This window comes from Crocodylus siamensis, chromosome 14 (assembly GCF_052110815.1).
Source record: "Crocodylus siamensis isolate JL-2025a chromosome 14, ASM5211081v1, whole genome shotgun sequence".
In the NCBI taxonomy this organism is placed as follows: domain Eukaryota; kingdom Metazoa; phylum Chordata; order Crocodylia; family Crocodylidae; genus Crocodylus; species Crocodylus siamensis.
Window position 1 is genome coordinate 15,384,310 of NC_143408.1, and position 27,113 is coordinate 15,411,422.

Below are 27,113 nucleotides of genomic sequence, written 5' to 3' on the forward strand. Positions count from 1 at the left end.
ACAATACTGATGCACCATGGAGGGAATCCTGGAATATGGAGGCTGACCAGTAATCAGAATTACATATACTAGAGAAGATACCCAAATCAAGACTACCTGGGAGAAAGAAGTTTAGTTGTGTGTCAGGGGAAGCCAGTTATCTCCCTATTTATTAGTAGATATTTAGTGCCTTCCAGCCTAGAACATCCCCCAAAAAAGTGTGTTGCTCATCAGGGCAGGACTATATTTGATAAATTTGATCTGATATTCAAAATGGACAAGGGTAGCTGTTTTACCAAAAACCTGTTTTAATAAACCAAAGTGAGGCAGATGGCTACCATTATGGAAATCTGAGTCTTGTGACTCAGAAAAAGAAGTAGACTTTGAGGTGTTAGTAAATTCAAAAAGTAAAACATCTTCACACTTCAAGAGGGAACACCTGGATTGCTGCATCTCGCATCATCACTGGAAAGGAAGCAAGAACTACACACTTGTTTTAAACTCCCCTTTAATCACCCACCATAAAGCCATTATTTCTGATTTGGTAACTGGTTCATATTTATAAAAATCATTCCATCTAATATGGACTGTACGCATGACGGCAGAACTTCATGGGCAGTTAATCCAACTCCTTGCACTTATAAACTGTATAAAAAAAACTTGCTTCACAGGCAAAGACTCAGTGCGATTTCCTTAAAGCTGAAGGCAAATCTATGTTCTTGACAGTCCACGATTATCCAAGTCCTTTACCTGCAAAACAATAAGTTATTTAAGCTTTCTTCAGAATTTCTCAGAATTAACAAAGGAAAATACTTTTTGAAAGAGTTTCCCTAGACATCCCTGATCATAAGTTAGTTTTTTCTTTTCATTCCGTCTTAAACAGTTAATATTCAAAGCCATGTTCTTTAATCCTTGCGTACTAGTGCTTTGCAGTCACAAGCTATACAAAAGGGCTAAGTCATTCCACTTTGTTTTCCTGTCTTTTCAGAGGTGTCATAAATTACCCTAGTGATAGAGAGCTCAGATGAGAGAGGAGAGATAATTTCACTCATCTTATGATGTACTTCAGATGTGTTCCACTGGTTTGGACTGGGCAGAACTAATTGCATGAAAGACATATTTCAACTTTTCTAATTTAAAAGAGTGTTGTGATGAACATTATATTTAACCATACATAATTCTCTGCAGACTTTGGAACAGAGGCACTTTGCACTTTTGTAGTTCTCATGTACCAACGAGAGGGGAAGCAGGTATACTTGGTAACAGAGACATCAGTGGCAACTCCATTTCACAGATAAAGAAATGGATGCACTGTGTGAACAGCTTGACCTAGATCATGCAGCAAATCTATCAGTCAGGAAAAGACTAGATCTCTTGTCTCTGCGTTCTCCCCACTGCATTATATGCTAAGGCAGCATGAGCCCAAAGGGCAAAACACTATTTGCTATTCCAGAAAAGGTATGATGTGATCAGACACAAAACTAGTCAAATCTGTACAGATTAAAGAGTTAAAGCTAATTCCACTGTCTGCATTTACTTGCTTCTTTTGGTATAGTTGAGGTGGCAGAAGTTTGATTTTTGATTCAACCTATGCAGCTTCAACCTTCACAGCCATCTGGTGAGCTGCAAAGTAACTTGCCCTCCGAAAGCTGTCTGTGCAAGCAACAAATAACGAAGTCTGGTCAAAACAATGCATACCTTATACAATGGTCCAAAGAGACAGGTACAGAAACAAGGTGCTTCCTAAAATATTACTAGCCCAGACTTCAAACTAGACTCCTTTCTAGGTCAAGTTAATGCAATGTCTGTGGTAACCTTGATCAATATCCTAAATTCATTTCTAAAACTTAACTCCACACTTTACTTGGAAGAAAAAAAAATCTCAGTGAAGGATCTTTGAGATGGCAGTATCCCAGGATATTAGGAATACCCCAACTATTCTCTCTTAAGAGGCAGATGGTAGCCCCTATTGTTTGCTTACTTTGTATATTCGGACTAGCCAGTGCTCTGTAGTATAGGCCTCTTCCAGGACGTCAAGCTCAAAGTCTTTATTTCCAATCTCAGCATTTCTCACTCTGTCGTAACCTGGTGGGCGCTCTAGAGAGAATGAAAGAGTGATCAGAGACTTCAGAGGCCCTATTTCCACAGAAATAGCATAGGCCCCTCCAACCCAATTGAAGATACTTTCCAAAGGACTCTCAAAACCCAAGAGGCACAGAATGAATTTGGAATATGAACTACCCAATCTCCCTCCTCCTTCCCCAGGTGACTGCACTCCAAACAGAGTAGCATGTTCACTGTCTGTACCCCGCATTTTAAATAAATAAATCACGATTTTATTAGTAAATAGCAGGCCTGGTGCAGTATACCAGAAAAGGGGAAGGAGAGCACCAAGGTAAGTGAGAAAGGTTATTGTTTCATGTTGTTTGTGGAGAAAGTGTCCAACTGCATCTTAAACTGTGTGGTGTTAGGTATCAACATGTTTTAGTGGGAGGCAGCCATACAATACAGGGCGGCCAAAATGGCTAAAGCCTTCCAGTAAAGTAAGGAGCCTGCCAGCAATTCACATTTCAGCACAAATTTGAGAGAGAACTTCACACTGCTGAAAGATGCTGGAATAAGGCCCCCTTTCCTTATCCCCAGAGGACAGGTCAACATCATCTCCATTTTAAAGACTGCAGTGAAGGAGGAAGGGAAAAGCAATTTGTCCAAAGCCATACTGCAAGCACACAATGTCACAAAAAACCTTAAATGAACCTTAAATGTCAGGATATCTGTGTTCTCTGCTTTAGTCTCAAGACAAATTCCAGGTGCTCTTTTTGCAATACCAACATAAAGACCACTGCTACTTACTGGCTTCAGTGTAGACCTGCCCAAAGCGGTAGTAGCACATCTTATACATAAGGCAGTTGAGCAGCACAGGGGAACCCTCCCTATCGACACGGAACTCTCCAGTCGGTGTGTAGTAATCGTGTTCCTTTATGTGCTTCCCAGTGTCTGTGCTCCCACCAATTCGCACCATCCACAGGAACTTGTTGATATCTAAAGGAGCAAGGAGACAGTGTGAGGTGTAAAAACATTTGCTCTCATTTCCAGCAACCAGTTAAAGCACCCAAGTCTGGCATTCAAGAGGAACACTGTCCAGACTACAGGCCTCTGCCAGACAGGGGACAACATCTGGCAAAAAAATTTACACAGCTGCATGTCTCAGATCTCATATATGCTGTTATTTCACTGACAACTGAACCATCTATATGCAGTTTCAGCTGGGAGTGAGGCTCTAACAGATCTGGGTGTGGGAACAAGTTGCTACAAATGGTTCAGTCTCCTATAACTGTACAATGTCCTTAGTGAGCAAAGCAGCAGCACTTATATGGCAATATTTCCTTAAGTGTTGTATGAGTAATTAAACACATTGAACTCCACCACCCCAGAGGAGACAGGGCTACAAGTAAGGCAACAGAAACAGTGTAAGGATTATTGTCCAGGAATACAAGAAGTAACAGGCAACACAGAAACTAGTACTCAGTGGGTGCGTCTACACGAGATGCTTTACTGTGCAGTAAATGTGCGCACACTTACTGCGCAGTAAACGGCTCTAAATCAGAAGAAAATCTGCTACCTGCAAATGCGAGTAGCAAAATTTACTTGCAGTTAGTTACTGCACAGTAGTGCTTGTGTAGCAAGGCCTCAGCTGGGTGAGGATTCCCCACCCAGCCAGGGGCTCACTGCTAGCTGCCCCACCAGCAGATCAGGACAGGATCTGGGACCTGCCCCACCCCTGCAGCTCTTTCTAAATCCTGAGTTCCCAACGGGAGAACTTGGCCCAGGAGCTCCCTACTACTGGGGCAGGAGGACATTGTCCCTGCCCTGGCAGTAGCCCTCCCTGAGGATGTCCCAGCCCTGGCCAGGAGGCAGCTGTCTCCTGGCCCAGGGCTCCCCACCAGCTCTTGGACTAGCAACTATGAAAGGGAGCCTAGAGCTCCCCCTGTTGGAGGCAGGCATCCACTGCAGGGCCCCAGGAAGCAGAAGCAGTTTATTGCTATTAGCAGCAAGTCTGCTCCCACTTCCCTGCACATGTAGACACCTGCCTGGCAGCATTTACTTGCAAATAAACAGCTCCCAGATCTAATGGATGTGTAGACACACCCAGTGCTCCCTGGCATCTGGCCTCATGCTTCATCTGCCACCCAAACTAAGCAACCACCTTTTGAGCACCTGCTCCTCATCCATTATCCTGAAGACTGTCAGGTAATAGCCACATATGTCTATAATAAATCTTACAGAAACATTAAGTTCTTCTCCTGAGGGTATTGCTAATAAAGATGCAGGTTTGCTCTCACTCCTAGCAGAGAAAGAATTGGTTTTCATAGTTTCATAGTTTCTGGGGTCGGAAGGGACCCAAGTAGATCATCTAGTCCGACCCCCTGCCATGGCAGGAAAGATTACTGGGGTCAAACGACACCAGCAAGGTGTTCATCTAACCTCCTCTTAAAGACCCCCAGGGTAGGGGCCAGCACCACTTCTCTTGGAAGTTGGTTCCAGATCCTAGCTGCCCTGACCGTAAAGTAGCGCCTCCTGATATCTAGCCTAAATCCACCCTCTTCCAGCTTGTGACCGTTATTCCTGGTCACTCCTGGCAGTGCTCAGGGGAACAGGGATTTCCCCAGTGCCTGCTGATCCCCCCCAACTAGTTTGTAACAGGCCACTAGATCCCCCCTCAGCCTTCTCTTCTAGAGGCTGAACAGGTTCAGGTCCCATTGCCTCTCCTCATAGGGCCTGTCCTGCTGCCCCCCGATTATGTGAGTGGCCCTCCTCTGGACCCTCTCCATGCTGTCCACATCACTCATGAAGTGCAGCGCCCAGAACTGGACGCAGTACTCCAGCTGCAGCCTGACCAGTGCCGCATAGAGGGGGAGGATCACCTCCTTGGACCTGCTCGAGATGCATCTGTGGATGCATGACAAGGTGCAGTTGGCCTTCCTGACTGCTTCCCCACACTGCCGGCCCATGTTCATCTTGGAGTCAATGACGACTCCAAGATCCTTTTCTGCCTCTGCACTGACAAGAAGGGAGTTCCCCAGCCTGTAGGTATGGTGACGGTTGTTCCTCCCCAGGTGCATCACTTTGTATTTGTCAGTGTTGAATCCCATCCTGTTCTCATCCGCCCACCCCTGTAACCTGTCTAGGTCCGATTGTAGCCTATTGCTCCCTTCTAGAGTGCCCACATCCTCCCACACCTTAGTGTTATCAACAAATTTGAACAGGGTGCTTTTTACCCCCTCGTCCAAGTCACTGATGAAGATGTTGAACACTGCGGGCCCGAGGACAGAGCCCTGCAGAACCCCACTGCCCACATCCCTCCAGGCTCAAAACGACCCATCCACCACCACTCTCTGGGTGCTGCCCTCCAGCCTTGGCAACCCAATTGACTGTGTGGGTGTCAACACCACAATCCCCCAGTTTCTTAATGAGAACAGGGTGAGAGACAGTGTCGAAGGCCTTCCGAAAGTCTAGGAAGACTATGTCCACTGCTACCCCTGCATCTAAGGATTTGGTGACCTGGTCGTAGAAGGCCACCAGGTTGGTCTGACAGGACCTGCCACTGATGAACCCATGTTGGTTGCCCCTAAGCATGAAATCCCCTGCTGACCCCTCATGGATGTGTGCCAGAATAATTTTCTCGAACAGCTTGCCTAGGATCGACATAAGACTAACTGGCCTATAGTTTCCCGGGTCCTCCTTCTTCCCCTTTTTGAAGATGGGAACCATGCTGGCCCTCTTCCAGTCCTCTGGCACCACACCAGAGCACCACGAGTGCTCGTAAAGCCGTGCCAGGGGTCCTGCAATGACCTCAGCCAATTCCTTTAGTACTCTAGGGTGGAGATCGTCCGGACTGGCTGACTTGAACACATCCAGTCCCTCTAGAAGCTCCCTAACTAGTTCCTCACTAACCCTTGCCCCAGGTGTGCCTCCCCTGGGGCCTGAGGGGGGCCTAGCAGGGGGGTGGCTGTTCCAGTCCCTGCTCAGGAAGATGGAGGCAAAGAAATCGTTAAATATGTTGGCTTTATCACCTGGTGTGACAATCAAATTTTGTTTCTAACAGCCATGCCAAAGTCTCAAGAGAAAGTATTTGTTTCAATTGGCAATATTCTCTAGACATCCTTTCATTATTCAGCACCGCACAAGCACTCCCCAACACTTCAGCCTGGCCTGATCACATAACCTGCTCATCCCCACACTGAGTCTCCATTCCACAAGCCAAGTAGAACTTGTAACCTGGCTGCCCATTCTACTTTGTGTGTTGGGATTCACTAACTTTATAAGTGATTCTTCCAATATAAATTCTCCCTTTTAGAAAGGAACTTGGGGCTGGCCATTCTGTACTCCTTAGACAGAATATATTCAGCAACTGTAGTAACTCCAGCCAGCTCTACCATGGTCATAGTGTAGCAGTGGAATGCATAACCTACAACTACCCATATCTGTAAGAAGAAAACAGAACTACCACAGCACAGGAATATGGATGATTCATCCAAGAAGCTACTGGGACAGTGGAATGAGTTAGCAAGCAGGAATCTGATTGTAGGAGGAGTAGGAAAAACAAGTATTTTGGATGATGTCCTTACCATCTGAGGAATATCCAGTGAGGCCTCCAAATATTACCAACACATAACTGACATCCAGCTCCCTCATGATCTCATAGGCTCTCTCTTCAGTGGATGCCATTGCCTTAACGAAATACAAAGTCAGTCAAGTGACAGCCATTAAACCCAGAGTTGCTCTGTTGTGTTGGTATATGGATTGCAACTTGAAACCACCCTAGTCCTTAATAAGAACAAACTGCTTGAATGAGAACTTCCTTTTATTTCCAGGACCCAAGAAGAATGCATCTTCCTCCACATAAGTTTTTCTGGAATACTGGAGGAAAAGTTCTGGGACCAAGAAGTAGTTGCACCTACCTGCCCAACTCGGGAGATATGCGTATTATTCCAAGTGTTGTTGTCTACCAGAATTGTCCTGTTGGCCATGGCTGTTATCTGATACCCATAATCCCACCAAGACATGACCTTTGCATCCTGCATTCAAATACAAAAAGGTCAATCAGTACAGTCTGTTTTCAACCAATGCTGTGAAAGAAGTTTTGTCCCATTCCTCATTACAACACAGTTAGTAGGTAGGTCTTATAAGACGCCCCAAATCTGTTGAGCTCGGCAGATTACAGGAGCACACATTTTTATGCAATGCTATAATGTTCACTAAAGTTGACCCAGTTTGTTCTGAGAAGAAAGCTGGACAGGTAGTCTTTTCTGCCAGCAAACCAAAGCCAAGACAGAAAAAGAGGTAGCTCCCAAATAGCTCCGTTCTGCAGCAAACTGACCAACTTCTATATATGGGACTGCATGGCATTTTCTTCCAGGCCTCACTTCCATTTCATAATTTACAAAGAGGGTGAAAATGCAACTAACTGGAAGCTGCCTAGCAAGGCCTGTTTATAATGAAGAAGAAGTTCAGAAATGCACTGACTGATGATATTCCTTTGGGCTCAAAGTCTGAGGCCCAAGAGCCATCCACACACAGCTGAGTTGATATCATCAGCATTCTAATCTACAGACTGAACCAAGATCTATTACAAACATATTTGGCTGGGAAGACTCAGGCTATAACATAATTCTGGTTATACTACAGTTTATTTTAAGCTACGCAGGCAACTTCAGTTATAACACAGCCCTCCAACACTTCTCTTTCCTTTGCACTCAGGTTGAACATAACAAGCTTCTGAATTAGTCACGCAGCAAACTGCCAACGTGTTGTTTTCAAAAGTCTGAGAGCATTCAAACAACTCCTCCAGAGACCAGGAATGCAGGTCACTTCTGATCTTGTGTTCTGTGCAATAAAACTACCAAGAACTGTGCTGGATAGGTCCAATTTAAAACAGTACTTTTTATTGGAACTGAAAACTTCATGCTCACAAGACGCATCTCAACCATGCAGGCTAGTCAATAAGCTCTATATGCTGGGAGGAGTTCAAAACTATTCAGTGGTAAAGTTAGGAAATCCAATAAATGACCTACATCTTCCTAACCTCTTTTGCAAAGCTGGTTGCCCCACAGAAGTCAAGGCCAGCAACCCCATGTGCCCAGTGGCCACAAACTCCTTTGTGGCAGAGTCTATGTGCAACGAATAGTTCAATAAAGAATCTCCATTTCCCAAGTGATTCTAAACAATAGGGAGAAGCAAGTCTTTCCTCAAGCAGTGAAGAAAACTCTTAAGGCCCAAAAGCTTCTTCTAAGGAGCTGACTTTGAAAACAGTGGGAATCTAACAGTGTTCAGCCTGTGTCACACAACTATAACTTTCAGATAAGGCAGCATACCAACATCTGAGTACTGACTCCAGGGACCTGTGAGACAGGACCTTAGTGCAACTCCATCCTCCATTCACAGAGTAATAACTCATACGGTATCTTTTATACCAGACTGTCACAGAACTTTACAGATATTTACTTAACAATTACTCCCTGCAGTCTCCTGAAAGGGAGTTTTGCAAATAACTTAGTTTTATAGATTAAGCAATTAAGGCACAGATTAGATGAATGACTTCAAGGGGAAAGAGAACCCAAGATTCCCAACTCCAAGTTACAAGCTCCAACGACTGGAGTATGCCTGGGCATCCCAGACAAACAGCACCAGGGAGGATTAAAAAACATGGCTCATTTGGAATAGGTTCAATTCTGTACATATTTCTGACTCAGAACATTTAGAGTTGAGACCATCCTATCCCTAAATCAGAGCACGCCCAAAGCCTTCAGGCCTTTTTGAAAGCAAGTCTAATGTAGCCTAGTAATCTTATATTTTAGACCTAATTTCTGATACCATTCCTTAACAAAAGATATTGCAGTAGTCCTGTCAGTCCTTAGGATTTAAGGCTTCTTGTTTCACCTAAAACTGATTCCAGAGAAATTATTTCACTTATACAAACCAGTGATTCTCAACCAGGGTGCCTTGGGAATACAGTACCCTGGGGTACCCTGAGATCCTTCCAGGGTTGTTGAGGGATGCCACACAGCATTAGCACAATTTGGTGTGCAAACATGATTCACAACAAACCCAGAGATTTCAAATAGGAATGCACAGTGTTAAAAACATTCTGACTTGTCATGGCCCGAGTTCTTTGCAACAGAAGAATTGCTCTATTATTTTTCTGTAGTCCAAAAATGAGTGAAAAGTAAAAGCAAATCTAATGAGAGTCGCCTTGAATTTAAAGTTTGAGAACCATTGATGTAAGCAGAAACCCTACTAAAGTTTACCTCCGGTGTATTGTGGCGCAACCAATAATAAGCCTCTCTGAAGTCATCAAAGATGATCCTGCTACCATCCCCACCGCGAGCAGATAGCACTATAGAAGGTGAGGAATAGGCCTCACTGGTCACCCAGGTTGAATGGAAAGTGTAGGTGATCAAGAAGAAAGCCATGACCAGGATCATGCCACTGGCAACCTAGGGAAGCAGAAAGCAATCAAAAACGTGTTTCAGAAACGTTATTCTGAAAGATATCAACCTCCCTTTATAAGAAGCCCTTTTCAACCCAAATGCAGGGCTCACATATACTAAGAGACCTATGCTAAGAAAACAAGACCTTTTTCCCCCTCTGTCTGCTATTTCATAGCTCTAAAGGACATTCTTACATTACTAGCAGTCTCCTACCCCCAGACCCTTGAAGTAATGCTTGCCCCTTGGAAGTTTGAGTCTGGCCTCTGTTTTAAACCTGGGTCTTAATCATGCATGGGAACTTACTTCATTTTTAATGGGATAAGTAGAGTCTTGTTGTTTTTTGGTTTTCTTGTCTGGTCGGCTGATATCCAGGTTCTTCATATAAGTGGACAGCACCTGAGAAACTCCAATGCCAGACAGAATGCACATAACTGGGGCCAGCACCAACATGAGACGCACCTGGTGAAGACAGTAGGCATTTAATACCTGATCACACATAAGTAACTACTAGCAGAGTACAGTGTAAACAAAGAACTGAAAAACTGCTGAAGAATTTAACATCCCAGTGATGCAGTGATTCTTCAGACAAGCAACTATTCTGAACTCAACAACAGCCTCTTGAGCATGAGGCATTAAGACGGTTTCCCCAGTGGGCAGGAACTGACCACCCTGCTGACCCCTCTGTTAACTGCCATGAAATCCCTGAACTTCACGAAAGTCACAGAAAAATATTCTGATTCAACATCAGTTCTGGAGCCTTCAGTAAAGTTGCACTATAGCTAAGAACGAGTGGTTTCATTTACAAGATTCAGTTCCCACCTGGAGTACAATATGGTACAACAGAATTGTGAACTACTTGTTAACAAGAAGCTACTGTTCGAATAGGCAAGTCCTTTGCAGTTAGCTTATACTGACTACATAGATAACACAGCCAAGCTGTATAACCCAGGAGCAAGATTGGAAACAGCATTCATTAGTCTCTCCCAAAATCTGTCCATCCCCAGCAGTAATGGCAATAAAGATGAACGACAGTCCAACCTATTACAAATCTTGCAAAGCTGCTTTTCTTAACAAGGCTTCACAACCATATACAGATGGATACATAAATGTGGTTGAAAATGCAGGAAATACTATGAATGTTTCAGTCAACTCATATGTATAAGATTATGGCCACTGGATGCTGGGAGAGTTCAGAACACAGAAAGTTATGACCCCCAGTGAGTGAGTAACAGAGCTGGAAATAGCTCTCCTAGTGGTCTGTGTTACCCATTTCCTCTTTCTACCCGTTTTTCCCAAGCCCAAGTATTCAAGTCCCATGATGGCAGATTTTCACTCCTCAGCAGGCAGCAGCTCTCACCATCACAGCAGAGAAGTACATGCTGGTCACACCATACATTATGATAAAAATACGGGCATCTGACAGATTACTGAAACAGTAGTAGAGGCCAACTGTAAAAGAGGGAGACACAGGTCAACACCCAGACTGGAAAGACATTACATTAAACAAACTGAAGGTCAAAGCAGAACATTACAAATGGTCTACTTCAGAATAACATATCTTTTGTTATCACAATAAAAATCAGTTCGATGCATTAGTGCAGAGGAAACAAGTGCCAGGAAAGGGGCAATGGTGGTCAAGTCCTGCAAGGAGTTGCAGACTTATAATGGATTAGTCTGTCAGCACAACACAGATTGAACAGATGCTGGACTTAAAAGCCATATGACAAAGAAACACAGGCATAGGTCATTGGCCATACTAGCATTCAAATAAGTGGGGCATTTTACTGTCCCTGTAATGAATACTGTAATTCATTTATTGGGTTCCTGTGTAAGAAGCATACTAGACTACAGAATTCTGCATAATACACAAGCTTCCTGTAATGTTGGGGTATAATTCAAGGTATTAGCACCAATTAACCTCAAGTGTGCCCATCTAAGTACTGAGAGCAAATGCCTCTGGGGGAACCTTATCTATCAGAGCAGCTCATGGGAAGACCCTCCCTACTGCTTTCCATCCATAGCTTTCAAAACACTTTACCAGGTATGCAAATGTTATCAGAGAGGGGAAATGATTTATTCAGAATCTCAGAGCAAAGCACTGTCAGCACTGAGTCCTGAGTCTCATGCCATGTCTTATCCATCAGACAAAAGACTGTCACTCATAATAGTTCAGATAAAATGCCATACATTAAAACTGTAAGAAGAAGTGAACAGCATGGCTTAAAAGGAGTATAATATGTTCCCTGTAGGTGACCATGCCAAGCAGGTGGGCACTGCTAAATCTTGCAAAGGACTCTATAAAGAGTAACCCTACCTGGTGTAGAATACAATACAATTTCCTACTCTCCTGAAGGAGTACAAGAATATTGGCTTTTAGTATAATGGTGCCCTTTTCTGGCTTCTGCCCAGTGAGAAGGACAGGGAACTTTCCTTAGGATTTTGTACAGCAATATTTAAATGTTTACAAACTGAACAGATTTACCTGCAAGTAGTTGGTTCGAGCATAAATGAATGTACCAAACTCACCTGGAAACATGAAAACAAGTAGCTGTAAATCAAAATAATAGGAAGACCATGTGGTGGGCTGGTGCTCAGAAACTGAAGCAATGATGGGAATGTTATTCTTTGCATAGGAAGGATCCAACAGGGAGTAGAAACGACCGGTCCAAGGAGATATTTTCCCTGATAGGAGAGAGAGAAATTCACATTTCCAGTGTAAACTGGTCTGTGACTCCAGCAAGTGCTCCTACAGAAGAAATGTATGTAGGAACTAAAATTTTATTTCACAAATGCAAATTCATCTGCTCTATGTGCAGTACTATCAATATAGTAAATTCATAATGGTTAGCTTTTAAAATTGCTTTAAAAGTGCAGTTCTCAACCCTCAAAAGGAACAGTAAGCACAGAGTTCTTTATATCATTTTTATGGTTTTACTTTGATTGTTCATCAAAAATATTCAGTTTCCAGTGGAAGAGATGATTATTTAAGTGCTGTTCTCAAAGTAGACATGCGTTCTCCATGCAGGTTTGTAAATTATAAAAAATGCAATTTTTCTTTTGTTCATTCAAAGATGAGTTATATTTGATCATACTGTTGCTCTCCAAAACAAAGGCAAAGAAAGCAAACTGGAAATTAGATGTGCTTTAATCATCAAGAATGCAGCTTACCACAGATCTCAATATACCTGTCAACATCAGCACAGCTCCTATTGTAAGAAGAACAAATCCAACCAGGGAGATCACACTCCTGAAGAGAATCTCAAACTGCTGGGGGTTCAACTTGCTGCGCAGGTAGTCCACAAAGGCATGGATCTGACACAAGCCAAAGACCCCAAGAGCAGCCATGTGCTCAGATGACAGAACAGGCTGAAAGAAGAGAAGGTGGAATCAGATATGGAGGGTACCAGCCACTCTGGGTCAGATTCACTGTGCATTTCAATTTATCCTCCAGCAGCACACTCATGGGAATCACAGGTGCCTTCCCTTTGGCACAAAAGACACAACACATAGGTGGGATGAGTCACTTTCTTACAAAAAATAATTGAAGATTAAGACTCTTAGAAATCCCCAGAGGCAATTAAATTCAGGAGCCACAGTTAAAGCTCTTATCATTGGGAATCCTGGTTTTCTCTGTTTTCTCTGTTTAAAAAAAATCCAAAATTCTCTGATTAAAACCCCAAATTCTGTGTTTTTCCATGATTAACACAAAATGCCACTACATATACAAGTATCAGTTGAACACAATGTTTTATTGATATACTTACAATTTTAAAACAACTTGGAAGCCTACCAGTGCTTTAATCATTACAATAAAATAAATTCTAAATACCTATATTTAGGCATTTGATTTAGTTTTATCATGGAAAATCAGAGCTCCCCCTGCTCCATTTGCTCATCAGGATGCAGGTCCAGCTGTGGCTATCCCTCTGCCGCTTTGCAGAGCTGAACAGCCCCTCACTCCTGACCCACAGCCTCCTAGCCCCCACAGCCCTCCCAGTGCCCCTCATTCCCAAGCTACAGGCTCCCCCAGCTCTGCTGGTGCTCTTAACTCCCAACCCACAGCCCCCTGGCCCTGCTGGTGCCCCTCACTCCAGACTTGCTACCATCTGCCCCCAGCCCTCCAAGTGTGTGTAGGGCAAGGCATGGGAGTGTGTGTGTGGGGGGCGGTGCCTGACCATAAATGATGCATTGAGGGAGGGCATGGGGGGGCTCATGCCCCCCAGATTTGTGCACTCACAACAGGGTGCAGGACTGCAACCTAGCTGAACCAGCACAGGCAGGAGCTGTCTCCATGGCCCAGCAGACAGAAGCCAGGGTGCTACAGTGGAATAGGGCAGCCAGACTTTTCCGCCATCACTGGGACCTCTGCAAAAGCCATACCGCCAGCAGCACAAGGAGTAATGGACCGGGGGAGGGGGCAGGCGGTTGCAATGCCCTCACCTCTTCCTGCCACCAGCTGCTCACATGTTGAGCTGTGGCTCTACCCTGCCAACATGGCCCAGCTACTGCTGCCGCCACTGCTCCCCTCAGACTGCTTGTGCTGCCCCCACCCCACCTTCCCGCCAAGGTAGAGCTGCACCCTGAGGGGAGTGGGAGTGCTGGTGGCCAAGTCATGGTGGTGGGAGGAGGCAAGGGCAGCGCACCCCTTATCCCCTCTCTAGTCCTTTACTCCTCAGGCTGCTGGCAGCGTGGCTGGCGTGTGTGTCCTGGCAGTGGCAACGAGTCTTACTGTCCTGCCCGCTGGGCCATGAAGGCAGCTCCTGCCCATACCAGTCTAGATAAACCACAGCACCTCATGCCCACTGTGGGGCCACAATTCTGGTGGGGCATTTGGCCCTCTCATGCCCCCCTCGATACATCACCCATGTCATCCCCTTGCATAGACTTACCTGCAGGAAGATGCTCTCCACCACACTGCCTGACTGCCACATGAATGTGTGCAGGTACATATGCATATGGCGGCCCCTGCCTGTGGTTGTCCACGTCCCATTCGCCCAAGCCCCAAGCAACCCCTTGCAGGCTGGAACTCTGCCAGCTTTTAAAGGAGAAAATCCATGTATTTTTACAGCAAACAGAAAACGCAGATCTCTGCTCATCATACTAATTCCTTTTCCACTAATAACTTGTTTTGAAGAGGTGGTTGATTTCAAAAGTAATTTAGGCACCTGAATAAATTTAAAAATCTTTAAAATTCCTTTTAAAAAACTGGCTGCAAGTGACATGCTTAAGATCACAAACGGAATGAACATAACAGAAACAGAACTAGAAAACAACTCTTCCTGGACCAAGCTGCCTGACTTCAATTATTTGGCACTGTTGTCTTCTTAATACAAAGCAACCTGGAAAAAAAATAAGCGATCCAGACCACATGCGTAATAGTGGATTTTTACGTGATTTAAAAAGCTTTGCAAAGTTTCATCAGCCCTGTTACAAATAAAACACAAAGGAACAGAGAAGCAAAGCATCTACACTAAATTCAGAAGCAAATTCGTGGCAGAGCCCGTAAAAGAAGTCAGTCAACCATAGTTCTCCTGCTCTAACCACTAAGTCATGATCTTTCCCACTGCTTCACTTGGTTCTCTTACCTGGAAGCCAACAAAGGAGATCTGCATAGACAGGATGGTCCCTAGGCAGTACACCGTACAGTAGGCGACATAGATCCTGTGGGAAAAGCGCCCTGTCAGCATCAGCACAAGGACATGCAGAGGGATCAAGTTGATCAGGAATACGTAACCACCCCAGGAGGAAACCTGGCCAAAAGGAAGAAAAGAACAGGTTTATCATGAGAACAAGATGAAGAGAAGCCAGTGTTTTAGAAACAAACCCCTCACTTCTGTGAAAGGAAAAACAGACACAAGTACTCTAAGGCAGAGGAGTTACTATCCCTCTTATAGAAACAGTGGTAAATGTGATGGAAGCAATAACTGAAGCATCCTGCCCAAATACACAGGAAAAGTCCCATTTTAGGTAGAGCTAATAATGTGAAATTCAAAGCGAGTAAAAACTGCAGTTTCTTTCATGGACCGGGGATGTACCATGCTCTTCCCAGTGAAGCAGGGAAAGTTTCACAGAGCCTCAGAACAGCAGAGACTCCCTAAGCCTGAAGAAAGGGGACTGAGCCTGAAAACTTGTGCCCAAAAGCTTGCTAAGAACTTTTTTCCAACTACTTTCACCCACCTACAGTTCTCATTTTGATGCTAGTTCTCTTTGCTAGCTCAGCAGCGGCACTCTCAACATTCAGCAGACTTCTTTGCTGGCTTCAGACAATGGAGAGCTAAAGTCTTTCTTTGGCTTTGGGTACAGCTAGATAACCATTTCTTTCAGTAGGTCTGCAGCAAACATTACTGTTGTCTTCTTATTAGAGGTGCACTGATACATCAGTCCAATATCGGATTAGCACTGATAAAAAGAAAATTGTCTGCATCGGAAATTGGCCTGATACAGTCAATAATTTGGCCAACAAATGGCCCATGCATGGGCGCAGCTTCAGCATAGCATGTAGGTAGCAAGGAGCACAGCTGGGCAGCTTGGAGAGCTGAGTGCAGCTAGTAAGTCTGGTGTGGTGGAAAGGGGGGTGGGGGGGGAGGGGAAGAGGTGTGGGCGGAGCAGATCAAGACCCCCACGGGGAAGGGGGAGTGGGGCTGGGGCTACCCAGCCAGGGCAGGGTAGGTGTGGGATGGAGCCACACAGTTTGTCTGAGTGGTGTGGGGAGGGAGGTGGTTCCCTCCACTATGTGCCACTCATCCAGCAGCCACTGGTCCAGCGGCTTGTCTGGCACTTGCCCACTCATCCAGCAGCTCCCACCACCGCTCCCACTGCTCATCCGGGAGGGCACAGGGGAGACGTGCCCCCAGATCTGCATGGGACCAGATCTGCATGGGACCAGGGCTGCACCAAGCTCTTCACAGTGAGGCAGAGCCGAGCTCAGTGCAGGTGTCAGTGGCGCTGGAACGGGGGGGATGGGGCGTGGGCCACAGCCACCGCAAAATTTGCCATAGCCACCCAAATTCCCACCCCCTGTCCCAGTGCTGCTGCCACCCACCCTGAGCCCAGCCTCGCCCCACTGGGAAGAGTTTGGCACAGCCCCATCCCGCCCCGCCCTGTGCAGATCCAGGGGCACATGCCCCACCCCCCCATGCCCTGCCAGATGAACAGGCGAGTGCCAGACGAGCTGCCAGACCAGTGGCTCCTGGATGAGTGGTGCACAATGACAGCAGCCCCCACCCCTCACTCTGCACCCCCAGACTATCCATGGCTCCATCCTGCCCTGGCTGGGCAGCACTTGATCCAGCCTCACTCCTCCCTCACTGCAGGGGCTTTGATCTGCCCCCCCTCTACACCCCTTCTCTTCCCCCTCCACCACACCAGAGTTACCAGCTGCATACAGTTCTTCAAGCTGCCGGCTAGTATCAGAAATTGGATTGGTATTTAACAATATGCCTCCTTAAAAATCAGCTACTGCTATTTGTCCCCAAATATCTCCATTGGTACACCCCTTCTTTTTATTTATTATTGCCCAACAGAAAGAAGAGAACGTATCATGGGGCTGTCCCAATTCCAAACAACTTCTTTTCTGCCAATTAACATTTGAAACTGCCTTTAATCTACAAGATTAAATGAGATCTTCAGCACTGAACTTAGAGGAAAACAGACAAAAGCTTTTGATGCGGCTCTCACGCTAGCTTTGTTATTATGAACATGGCCACAGCTGACATTTACTACACAAACAGTATGACATAATACTGGAAGCGATTAGCAGCTAATCTGTTACAGTATTCATGGAAGTTGAATGGAACACTGATCATATGTGGCTCCATTCAACCTCTCTTCCTGCCATTTAGATAGCCTTATGCTGTTTAATGCTTGCTATAGTTAAAAACGGGTTGTAAATTATGTCCTTGTCATCCTTTCCCTCATCATTTTAGGTACAGAAAGCTAAAAGTCAAAGGGTCACAAAATGGCACCCGAGAGGGCCTCTCGATTTTAATGAAACAAAACAAAACAAAACACAAACGAAAACCAACCAAATCCTGCTATGTGGGGACAAAGAAGCCAAGACATTAGGAAAACATAGGCACTTACCATGTAGAAATAGGCAAGGGCACACATGGCCGCCCAGTAAATGGAACCAGTCTTCACTGCTTTGATCCACATGTAATAGGTTAACAGCATGCAGAATATGGCAATACCTAAGCAACACAGAGAGATCAGGCTGGACAGTCTATGAGGACATTTCCTATGAAATGTCAAATAACATTTCTGCACAGATAGGACAAACTCCTAATAGGAAATACTGAATTACAAGGGGAAAAAAAACAGCCCAACAATCCTATCTAAAGCAGAGATGGCACCCAGTGCATGGGGTTTTCATAAGAGTTGTCCTACCACTGAAGATTCATTTTTACCACAACACTTTTAGAGAACATTCTTCCACATATATATTTAGAAATGGACAGTTACTAAAACTCTGCAGCTCCTATAGCTCTACAGGCACTATAAAGTGGACTCATGGGACACCAGTGGGGGGGGTTAAGTATGCTTGGTTAATACTAAGTCAGCTGGCAATTGTCATTTTTGTCAAAGCACACACCTTCTTAATTGAAATGGTCTTGCTGTGGAGACTGCCCAAGTGCATATATGTGCTACAACAAATGAGATCAGTCCAAAACAATAAAATAAAATTCTGCAACTCTACAGTCAGATCAAATCAGACACATTAATGGATATTTACAGGAAATGATGTTTCTTAACAGTATTTCTCATTTCACAAGAAGCTGTTATGAAAATTAATGTTTGCAAAGAACCATTAAAAAGTTGCTACCTTCATTTTACAGGTAGGGAAGCGAGGCACCAGCAGTTTATGGGACATGCCCCAGGAAAAAGCAATCCAGAAGAGCCAAATTAACGATGGTGTTCCTAGTTTCAAATGCTTTGTTCTTTCCAAACTAATACATTACTTCCTAAAAGCCTAGGATTAGCTTGTGTCAAACCAATCACAAATAAGCAACATGTACTACTCTTAAGTTATCAAAAAGATTAAAACAAAATAACCAAGATACATTTTATAAGCAGCTACAAACTGCTACTGTTGTGTTCCACTGCCTCAACTGTGCTAAAACGACTATTTGGGTTGATAACATGTCATTTTTTATATAGCCCTGGACCTCAGAAAACCTTTGTCAACCCTACCAAGTTTAATTTAGTGTTTTTTTCTTACTCTACATATCTGCTATCTCCATGACTCATCTGCTAACTTTGCTTAACATGTTGACCCTTGGTAGCCCCTCAAAGGCTAATATAGCTACAAAAGACCAAGTTTTATTCTATTCTATCCTAGACAAAATTGTTTCCATCCCATCTGCAGAACCGTTACCAGATGCTAGGTACAAGCACAAGCAGACCTGGGGGAGTTGCAAATCCTAAATACAGGCTGTGGAACTGCCAAAATCCCATTTTTGTCTCATATGGTTACCTTGTAACCAACCAAACTGAAACGTAAATGGTTTGAATGTACAATATGATATAACTGTGCAAAAGAGAGAAACAAAAGGTCTCTTCAGAGACCGATCTACCATCTCAGCTGGATAATAAAACATGCTGGCTGGGCAGGAGAGAGGCCATTTCCAAGCAGAGTGGTTTTTATTTGCTGATTGGTATTTATCTACTTGCAAATCACTGAGAATGGTGTTCCCACTTCATTTGCTAGGCGCTTTTCAGCACAGAGTGGCTCTTTAAGGGTTGCCATCCATCTACAAAAATCCCATTTAAGGAATCCTGCAAACCTCACCTTCATTATCATAAGAGCCGGCAACAGAACGAGAGATGTAACCAGGCACCACAGCAATCATGGCAGCAGCAAGAAGTCCTGCCCCTGCATCCTGGGAAGCACACACAGTTAGAAAGAAAACTAGACCACATCAGTCTTAAGAGAGATTTTTCAGACATATACAATACAATTAACACAAGGAAGAACCTCTGCATGGCAGAGAATAATTCTCAGCTTCAGGAGCCCTGGGGAGAATTCCTCATATTTTTCTCCCTCTAGTGTCCATCAGAGATCTGCCTTCAGCTTCAGGGGAATAAGAAATGAAGCTTCTGTGTACTGGGTGTAGAGTGACAACTAAATGCTTCTGCCCCCCAATAACCTGAAACACAGCCTAGAGAACAAGCTTCTGAATATGACATGCTCAAGTTCAGAACATTGGCTGCATCTAACTAGGCTCCTGATGCTGCCTTCATTACGTATGCAAGACGCTGAAGAGAGGCAGAAAGTCCTTAAAGGAGCTGGCTGGCTGCCACAGAACTAGGGAAGGAACATTAGGCTGGCCAACGATTCTTCTCTAGCCAGTGCAACAGTCTGAGCTCTGACACCAGGGCCACTCTCTTTAAACCAATAAACATTTGAATAAGCCAAACAAGTAACATAAAAGACTTTGCCCCTCATTTGTTTGCATCACTTTGCAAAGCAACTTTGGTAGGAAAATAAAAGCTAGACACTCAAGACCAAAAGCATAATGTAATAGCTTGTGCAGATTAAGGTGACCTGGCACTGGCTCAAACACATTGCACTGTGATTACAAGCCATGCCAATCATTTGATCCTCAACTTTAGGACAAGCTGAGGCTTTGGCCCCATTTTCCACTATAAACATAAAGAAAAAGGGCAAGGAAATCAAGCTTAGCGGGAAACCCAGGCCAATAACAGGGTATGTAGGCTCAAAATAATGCAACAGTCACAAACCCTATCCACAACTGGGGACTGCTGCTACATTTTAATCTTGACATGCTCTCACAGTTGCTACCTGACTGGCTACCCCAGGACCATATATTCAGAGATCACTGCAGAACAAATTAAAACAGCAGGGTTTTCTGGTGGAAGTCAGTTAGAAGCCCATCCCAAAATACACAGATTTAACAAAAACATTCTGAAATTAAGGCCAAATAAAAACACCAAACTGCAGGATTAATCTGACTTGTAAACAAACAAACAAATCAATACGTGAACTAACAGACACGTTGGCGAAGAAAAAAGAGAAAAATATTAGCCAGCTCTACTGAGTTTTTCATCAGTGACACTCTGATGAAAAGTTTCCAAGCAGGTTTTTTCCCCCATGACATCAGAGACAACTGTTATTAAAATATCTGACGGGAAAAAACCTGAAACTGACTGAACTGCTGTCAAGATAAAGTGACTTTTTCACTTTCATAGTTTTATTTATATTACTTTCTAACATATTAACAGCAATGCATGAGCTAACACAGTTTCACAGGAGTCTTGAGGCCAGAAGGGACCACCCAGGTCACTTACCCTGACTTCTTGTACATAATCAGGCCATTATGCTTCACGCCAATAATCAATATCTTTGGATTAGCTTGGAAAAAAATTTCATTAGGAGCACCTGTTTTCAATATCCTAATTACTACACAGGGCTAATTTTCTTGCTGAAGAATAAAACTATTTTGTTACAAACCAGAGACATTTTGTTCAGATTGAACATATTAGTAGATCAAAGTACTGCCTGATTTGTAAAATAAGAAAAACAAATTTCAAGAACTTCTATGAAACAATTTCTATGTTTTGGCAAGCTCTAAGTCTCAACTTGGCACTGATGTTCTGAAATACATGTATACCAGACAGCAACAAGTACAGCACCTGCCTCCTATAAAAAAAAAAAGTCACCAAATCTACCCTCTGTGTTCAGATTCACTCTTTACCTTGAGCTCTTTGGTGAGGTGATAAGTTACTATGGTGGTGAAGGAAGAGAAAAGGGGAGCCAGGAAAACGCAGACATTTCGGATGTCAATGGTAACATGGAAGAAGTGTAGAACATGGTAAATTGCTGCTGATGTGATCATTAAACCTGTGGCAGAGAGATTGTGTCAGGGAGGGATTACTGATTTGCTAGTAACATGTTTTCTATATTTCATTAAGAACAGCACACAGTCAAGACTTTTAAAAATGGACAACTTAAGTGCTGTAAATCAGTTTAGAGAGAAACCATCAAATTAAATAATTTAACCAAATTTTTCACTTGTTACTGCAATTTAACAACTTACTTACACTGCCCCACCTAATGTCTGCTGGTCTCAGGGACATCCAAAAGCTTCCAGAGATCAAAGCTTTCATGGGGAGAAGGGAAAAACGGAACATCTATGGAACTTCCCTGAGCCAAGAGGATGCTAGTTAGTTTTAAAGGGACAACAGTGAAACTAGTGTAGCCCCTTTAAAAGCCCCTATCTCAACTTGGCTCCAGACACAGAATAACTTAGATGTACATTCTCCCTGGCCTCAGATGAACCAGACAGCAGCTCTACGTTGAAGTCTCACTCTGTAGAAACTGAAGCACTAACTGAAGCACTCTGCAATCCTAATGGAAAAAAATGTAATTCATTTAAGTGCCAACCTTGGGGCTTACTTGGAATTATGAAAGCCCATATCGGGTATTAACTCACAGATTTTCATTTCACTATTTCCAGGTAGCAAGCAGGCGAGGGTGGCAATTTAAATCTTAACTCATTCAGAAAGGCAAAAGCTTTAATCTATAATGAAGCAATGGTCTCAAGCTGTAGCAAGGGAAGTTTAAGTTAGATATTAGGAAGAATTTTCTCACTAGGAAGGCAGTAAAAACACTGGAACGGGTTACCCAGAGAGATGGTGGTAGATACTCCATCCTTGGAGTTTTTCAAAACCCAGCCAGGCAACACTTTGGCTGGAATGATCTAGTTGGGGGATGGTCCTGCTTTGAGCAGGGGGTTGGACTAGATGACCTCCTGAGATCCCTTCAAACCCTAATTTTCTATGATTCTGCATGCCACCCTGTCCTGCCTGACTTCATATTAACACAGCTAACTGCCTCTTTGCCATTACCAAAGAGAACACAAAGGGAAGCTCACCTAGTGTGGAGTTTAACAGATAACTGGAACTGCTTAATATCCAATACCAGCACTGAAAGGGACACAGGCACTATGATGCATGTACAACAAAGAGCATCTGCCTGCTACTGTACAGAATCCAATTGGAGACTGGAACACAAGTCTGCCTCTACCTTGTCCTCGATGAAGAATGCTTATGCTCCACTCAGCTAAAAGTATGTGAAATACCAAAGTCTATCAGACACTAGCTCAGTTGGTTACTACACTATTAATCAATTTGTTTATTCTTAATTATTTCTTCAGGACTGTCAGCAATGCAGCTAGTATGAACACCCTGCATTACACGAGATTGAGTTAAATTAGATGCGTCTTCCATTTTGTAACTGTTCTGTCACAAAGTTCACACGGCTAGAGAAAAGGATTTACCAGATTAAGAAATAAATCTCAAGAATTGAGACTGAATTACAGAATCTCTGTACCACCTCCCCCCCACACACACACACATCCTGGTTTACCTGGGTATATGGTTCCACCAATGATCCTGCCCAAAGGGTACCAGGCTCTGTCATCAAACCAGTTATGGAATTTGTAGAAGCCTTCTTCTGCCAGAAACCGTGTTGTGCGGTAGTTAAAATACCTGCGATAACAAGATTTGTTGAGCATCTCTGCAGTTTGAACATGGGAAATGCTGACTGTTTACTGCTACTCAGCCTTTAACTAACGAGCATATTAGGAAATACTGCCAGCTTTGGCAGATGAGTGCAAGTTTGAGTGCTAAGCTGCTTTCTGTCAGGATAAAAGCCTTAATCGATTCATGTGCAAATGCACCAAGCATTAGACACAAGGAGCACTGGCCATTTCTTTACTTTGATTCAGATTTTAAGCTAATGACACAAAGTTAGATGCTTATGGCTGAACAGCTGTCAGTACATTTTCTGAAAAGAGGAATAAAGCAGCTCCAATCCCTGTGTCTCCAGGCTGTTGAGAACTGACTGTAAAGTTACAGCCTATTTTTATTATGACACCATAGAAATAGCAAAGCCAGAAAGAATCACCAGCAGCATCCAGGGTGACTCCCAACCCTGCAGTAAATATGTCATAAGAGTCCTCATTTCTTTATTCCAGTTTCTCTGAACTGCTCTAAACCTCTGCTGTGGTAGCCCTCCCCACCACTCCCTCAGGGCATGTGTGCTGCCACCAACTAGTTTTATAGGTAAACCTTGAAGGTAATCATCAGATCATCATAAATTAACCAATAGGAACTCAGTGCCCTGAGTGTCACACTTGCAAGAGGGACTTAGAGCGTTATTATCTATGGTATTTTAGTGTATTTTGGAGGGTCCTTTGTCCATTCTCTTCAGGTTTAGATAACTCCTGCTGATAGCCACAGATGTCAAAACTACCCATTTAGTTTAATCCCATCTAAATCAGCACCATGCGCCTGCAGGAACTGCTGGATTTTGGGAAATGAGTGCTTCCGAAGACATTTAATGAAGGGTATATGCTGAATCCCCCACCTTCAGTGCCAGGAAGTTTTCCCAGCATCTGAAACACAACACTATAGAAGGGCAACGTAAACCTGAAAGCAGAGTGACCTCTGAATTCTATATAAGAAAAAGGCCTGTAACACTCAGGGAGAATACTTACGGATCAAATTCATGGATGACACTTTCAAATCTTAGAACAGAGAAGAGTCTAGTGGAGAAAGCTGCAATACACAGGCAGAAGAAAGAATCAATGCAAAGTATTTATACAGCAAAGGAAACTATATCCAACTCAGTTTCTTTATAAAATGATAGCTTAAAGCAGTAGCCACCAACCAGTCCATCCCAATCAACTGGTTGATCACGGAGCCTCTGACAGTCGATCTCAGCCTGGGAGGGCTGAATTTGTGTGTGCACACATGCATTTGGCCCTGCCCCAGACTGAGATACAGAGCTGCAGCTGCTCTGGGAGTGGTGCAATGCTCTGTGCATTGCGCTGCTGGGCTGAGCTGCACCCCTTGCCCGCCTGGCGGCAAGATGCACGTGGTGTCATGCCTCTCCCGAAGCAACTGCAGCAGGGCTTGGCATGCAAAGCCCAGTGCACAGCAGCAGCTGCATCCACTCCGCACACAGATTGGGCTAGGGAAACATGCCCCCCCATGCCTCCGCCAGCATGCGTACAGCATTGGGAGCCCCTATGTGCCTGAACGAGCCGCCTGGGCTCCAATCCTCCCACCACCTGACCCAGCTGGAGCGCCCCCTGCCCCACTGCCTCCCTCACCGAAGAGGACTCAATCTGCCCCTCCTGCCTTTACCTCTGCCACAGACTGAACTGCTGTGCAGGGTGGAGAAGGGGAAGGAAGGGAGGCGTTGGTGGCACATGGTAGATCCTGGGTTACACTTTAATTTACAGTGATCTGGTACTTAAAAAACCTGGAGACTACTGGCTTAAAGCCTGTGGAAATGCAGGGTGCCCCCAGAGAAACTGTATTTATTAGTTTCTTGGCTGGGAATGACTGACAAGAGAGATGGTCACTGACTGTGGGGCAGAGATAGTGAGATGTTATTTATCAAAGTTCTATGTATTAAAGACATTAAGTTTTTCCTCCAGTGCTATTCTAAACATAATTTAGAGCTGCACTATCCTAACAAGTGCAGAATATTGTGGAGGGCTAGCAGCATTCAGGGACTCTTTAGAGCATGTGGATAGTTGAATTTGGGGCTCAGACTTACACAGCACAGCTGCCATAGACAGGATGAGGAGTTTAAGCAGCGTGTCCTGTTTCTCATAGGACAGGCGAAGAAACCCTAACTTGGTCATTTTCACATCAAAGGCAGCAATGGATGATGCATAAATACCTAAAAGAGAACAGAAGAGATAAGTCAGGAGCAAGATAATTTGTACCCAAAAGCAGCATCTCTAATTCCCTTCAGAACCCCACTAAAGGAGGAAGTAAGTGTACAATCAAATAGGGATTCCAAAGACTGGGACAGTACCATATCGCAATGCCCTCCATTTCTGCCATACACAGGCTGTCCACAATGCCAGTCTTCCTTACTCTTAGCTCTGTGTATTACCTACTCTGAAAGCTTTCACTGGTGCCTGTCTCCTACAAAATCTGATTCAGACTAACCACAGATCCCTTTAGATCTCATTCTCTTCCTCTCCCTGGCAGATCAGGCTCCTGCTTTCTACCATGCTTGATTCAGGCCTGAGACCTTTGCCCCATTCTCAGCTAAGCAGGCATCTCCTCTCACACTCTCTCCAAATTCATCTTTAATACTTAACCAGTCCCTCATTACCCACAATCCTCTCATCTGATCAACTGTCCTGAATCTAGTCTTGCACTTCCCTTGCCTTAGACCACACGTTCTGTGGGGGCAAAGGATGTGTCCGTTTTTCTGTGCATAAAGAACCATGTAAATATATATTCTATACAAGTATTTACTAGTAAAAAAAAAAAAATATGCCTCAAGCACTCCCTGGCATGAAACTCCTCCCGAGCTTTCAATGGGACTGGCAAAGAATATATGAAGAACACAACACACACAGTGAGTCCATGCCCTTTTTCTTCCCTGAGATGTATAAGGGTCACCTGAAAGGATGTTTTATACCAAGGCTGTCTAACAGATGGGCTGCAGGACTCATGCAGCCCATGGGGGTCAGGGGTGTTAACATCACCCTGCATGCTTGCTGCTGCCCCTATTGCTCCTACTATGGGGTCTCTGCTCTAATGGGCAGGGCAAGGCAGGGCTCTGGGACACCTGCGCTGCTTCTTTGACAAGGGAAGGACCCAAAGGGCCTGTGCTGGGCACATGGCTGGAGGGGGAGGCAACAGGGTGGGAGGGGCCTGGACTGCCGCACCCCTGGGGGAGGAGCCTGGGGACCACCTGGGCAGTGAGTGGCCCACAAGTTGGACAGCCCTGTTTTACACCATAACCTTGATTACAAACTCAGGAGTTGCCTAGCGCAGAGCAGCGCAGTCAACCCATTTCAAGTCGACCTCCCCCGATGATGTTTTTATGGACAGACAAGCCACCAACAGATTTGTGACTGGAGAGTGGGAAGTGAAACTGGTGCCAGAGACTCTTTGCACGTGGCAGATGACCGGCTGGTTTTGCTACCACGTCTCTAAGCAAGGGCCGGTTTTCCCCCTGCCGTTTGCTACGGGGTCAATGTTCAGGGCCAGACAGCTGCCAGCCCGCATGGCCGAGATCCCCAGCGAGTCGTGCGGGGGGCCCAGGCCGGACGAGACCACCAAGATACAACTCGCGTCAGAGCTTGTGCCGCATCCACACGCGGCACGAGCCCGGCCTCAGCCCCGGGCGTGAGACGCGGCGCTCGCGTCCGGGGACAGAGACCACCGCTCCGCGCGCCCGGAGGCGGCAGACAGCAACCCCCCGCGCACCCGGCCCCGCGCAGGGCCGCTCCCAGGGGCCCCGCCCCGGCTCCCAGCACCGGGCCCGGGCCGCCGCTGCACCGGATCTCCGCAGCGCCGAGCGGAGCCCCCGTAGCCGGCCCGGCCCGCGCCGCTGCAGCGCAAAAGGGCCCGAGCCCCCGCGGGCCCTGCCGCCCTCACCTGGCAGCCGCTCTCAGCCCCGCTCCCTCAGCCATCCGCTCCGCGCACTCACCCCTGCTGCCGCCCCGCCCAGCCCCGGGCTGGCTCCGCCCCTCAGCACACTCCATTGGCCCAGACCGGTGCCCCTCTGCTGCTGCGGCAATGCGAACAGCCAGACCGGCCCTCAATGGCTGCAGGGCCTGCCCCTCAGCCGGTCGTGGGCGGGAC

General features: G+C 45.2%; 1 protein-coding gene across 1 annotated transcript; it reads right to left on the minus strand.

The window, feature by feature from the left end:
- Window positions 1–470: 470 nt before the first annotated feature.
- Window positions 471–26,985, minus strand: STT3A (STT3 oligosaccharyltransferase complex catalytic subunit A). Its single transcript, XM_090027015.1, has 18 exons — window positions 26,907–26,985; window positions 25,060–25,185; window positions 23,990–24,050; window positions 22,858–22,979; window positions 21,185–21,330; window positions 19,258–19,348; window positions 17,553–17,659; window positions 15,056–15,220; window positions 12,656–12,836; window positions 11,997–12,152; window positions 10,828–10,919; window positions 9,774–9,929; window positions 9,288–9,476; window positions 6,942–7,058; window positions 6,609–6,711; window positions 2,833–3,021; window positions 1,961–2,076; window positions 471–729 (listed from the first exon to the last, which is right to left on the minus strand). The coding sequence occupies exons 2-18, from the start codon at window positions 25,145–25,147 to the stop codon at window positions 691–693; spliced, it is 2,118 nt and encodes a 705-aa protein (XP_089883141.1). The 5' UTR covers window positions 25,148–25,185; window positions 26,907–26,985; the 3' UTR covers window positions 471–690.
- Window positions 26,986–27,113: the final 128 nt, after the last annotated feature.

What these genes read in the sequence shown, in the direction of transcription:
- STT3A (XM_090027015.1), bottom strand. Translation starts at nt 25,147, where the DNA reads ATGACCAAGTTAGGGTTTCTTCGCCTGTCCTATGAGAAACAGGACACG. An exon ending in TGGTGGAACCATATACCCAG is followed by an intron (nt 21,331 to 22,857) that starts GTAAACCAGGAT and finishes TCTCTGCCACAG; the next exon opens with GTTTAATGATCACATCAGCA. An exon ending in GCAGGTCTACACTGAAGCCA is followed by an intron (nt 2,077 to 2,832) that starts GTAAGTAGCAGT and finishes CATTCTCTCTAG; the next exon opens with AGCGCCCACCAGGTTACGAC.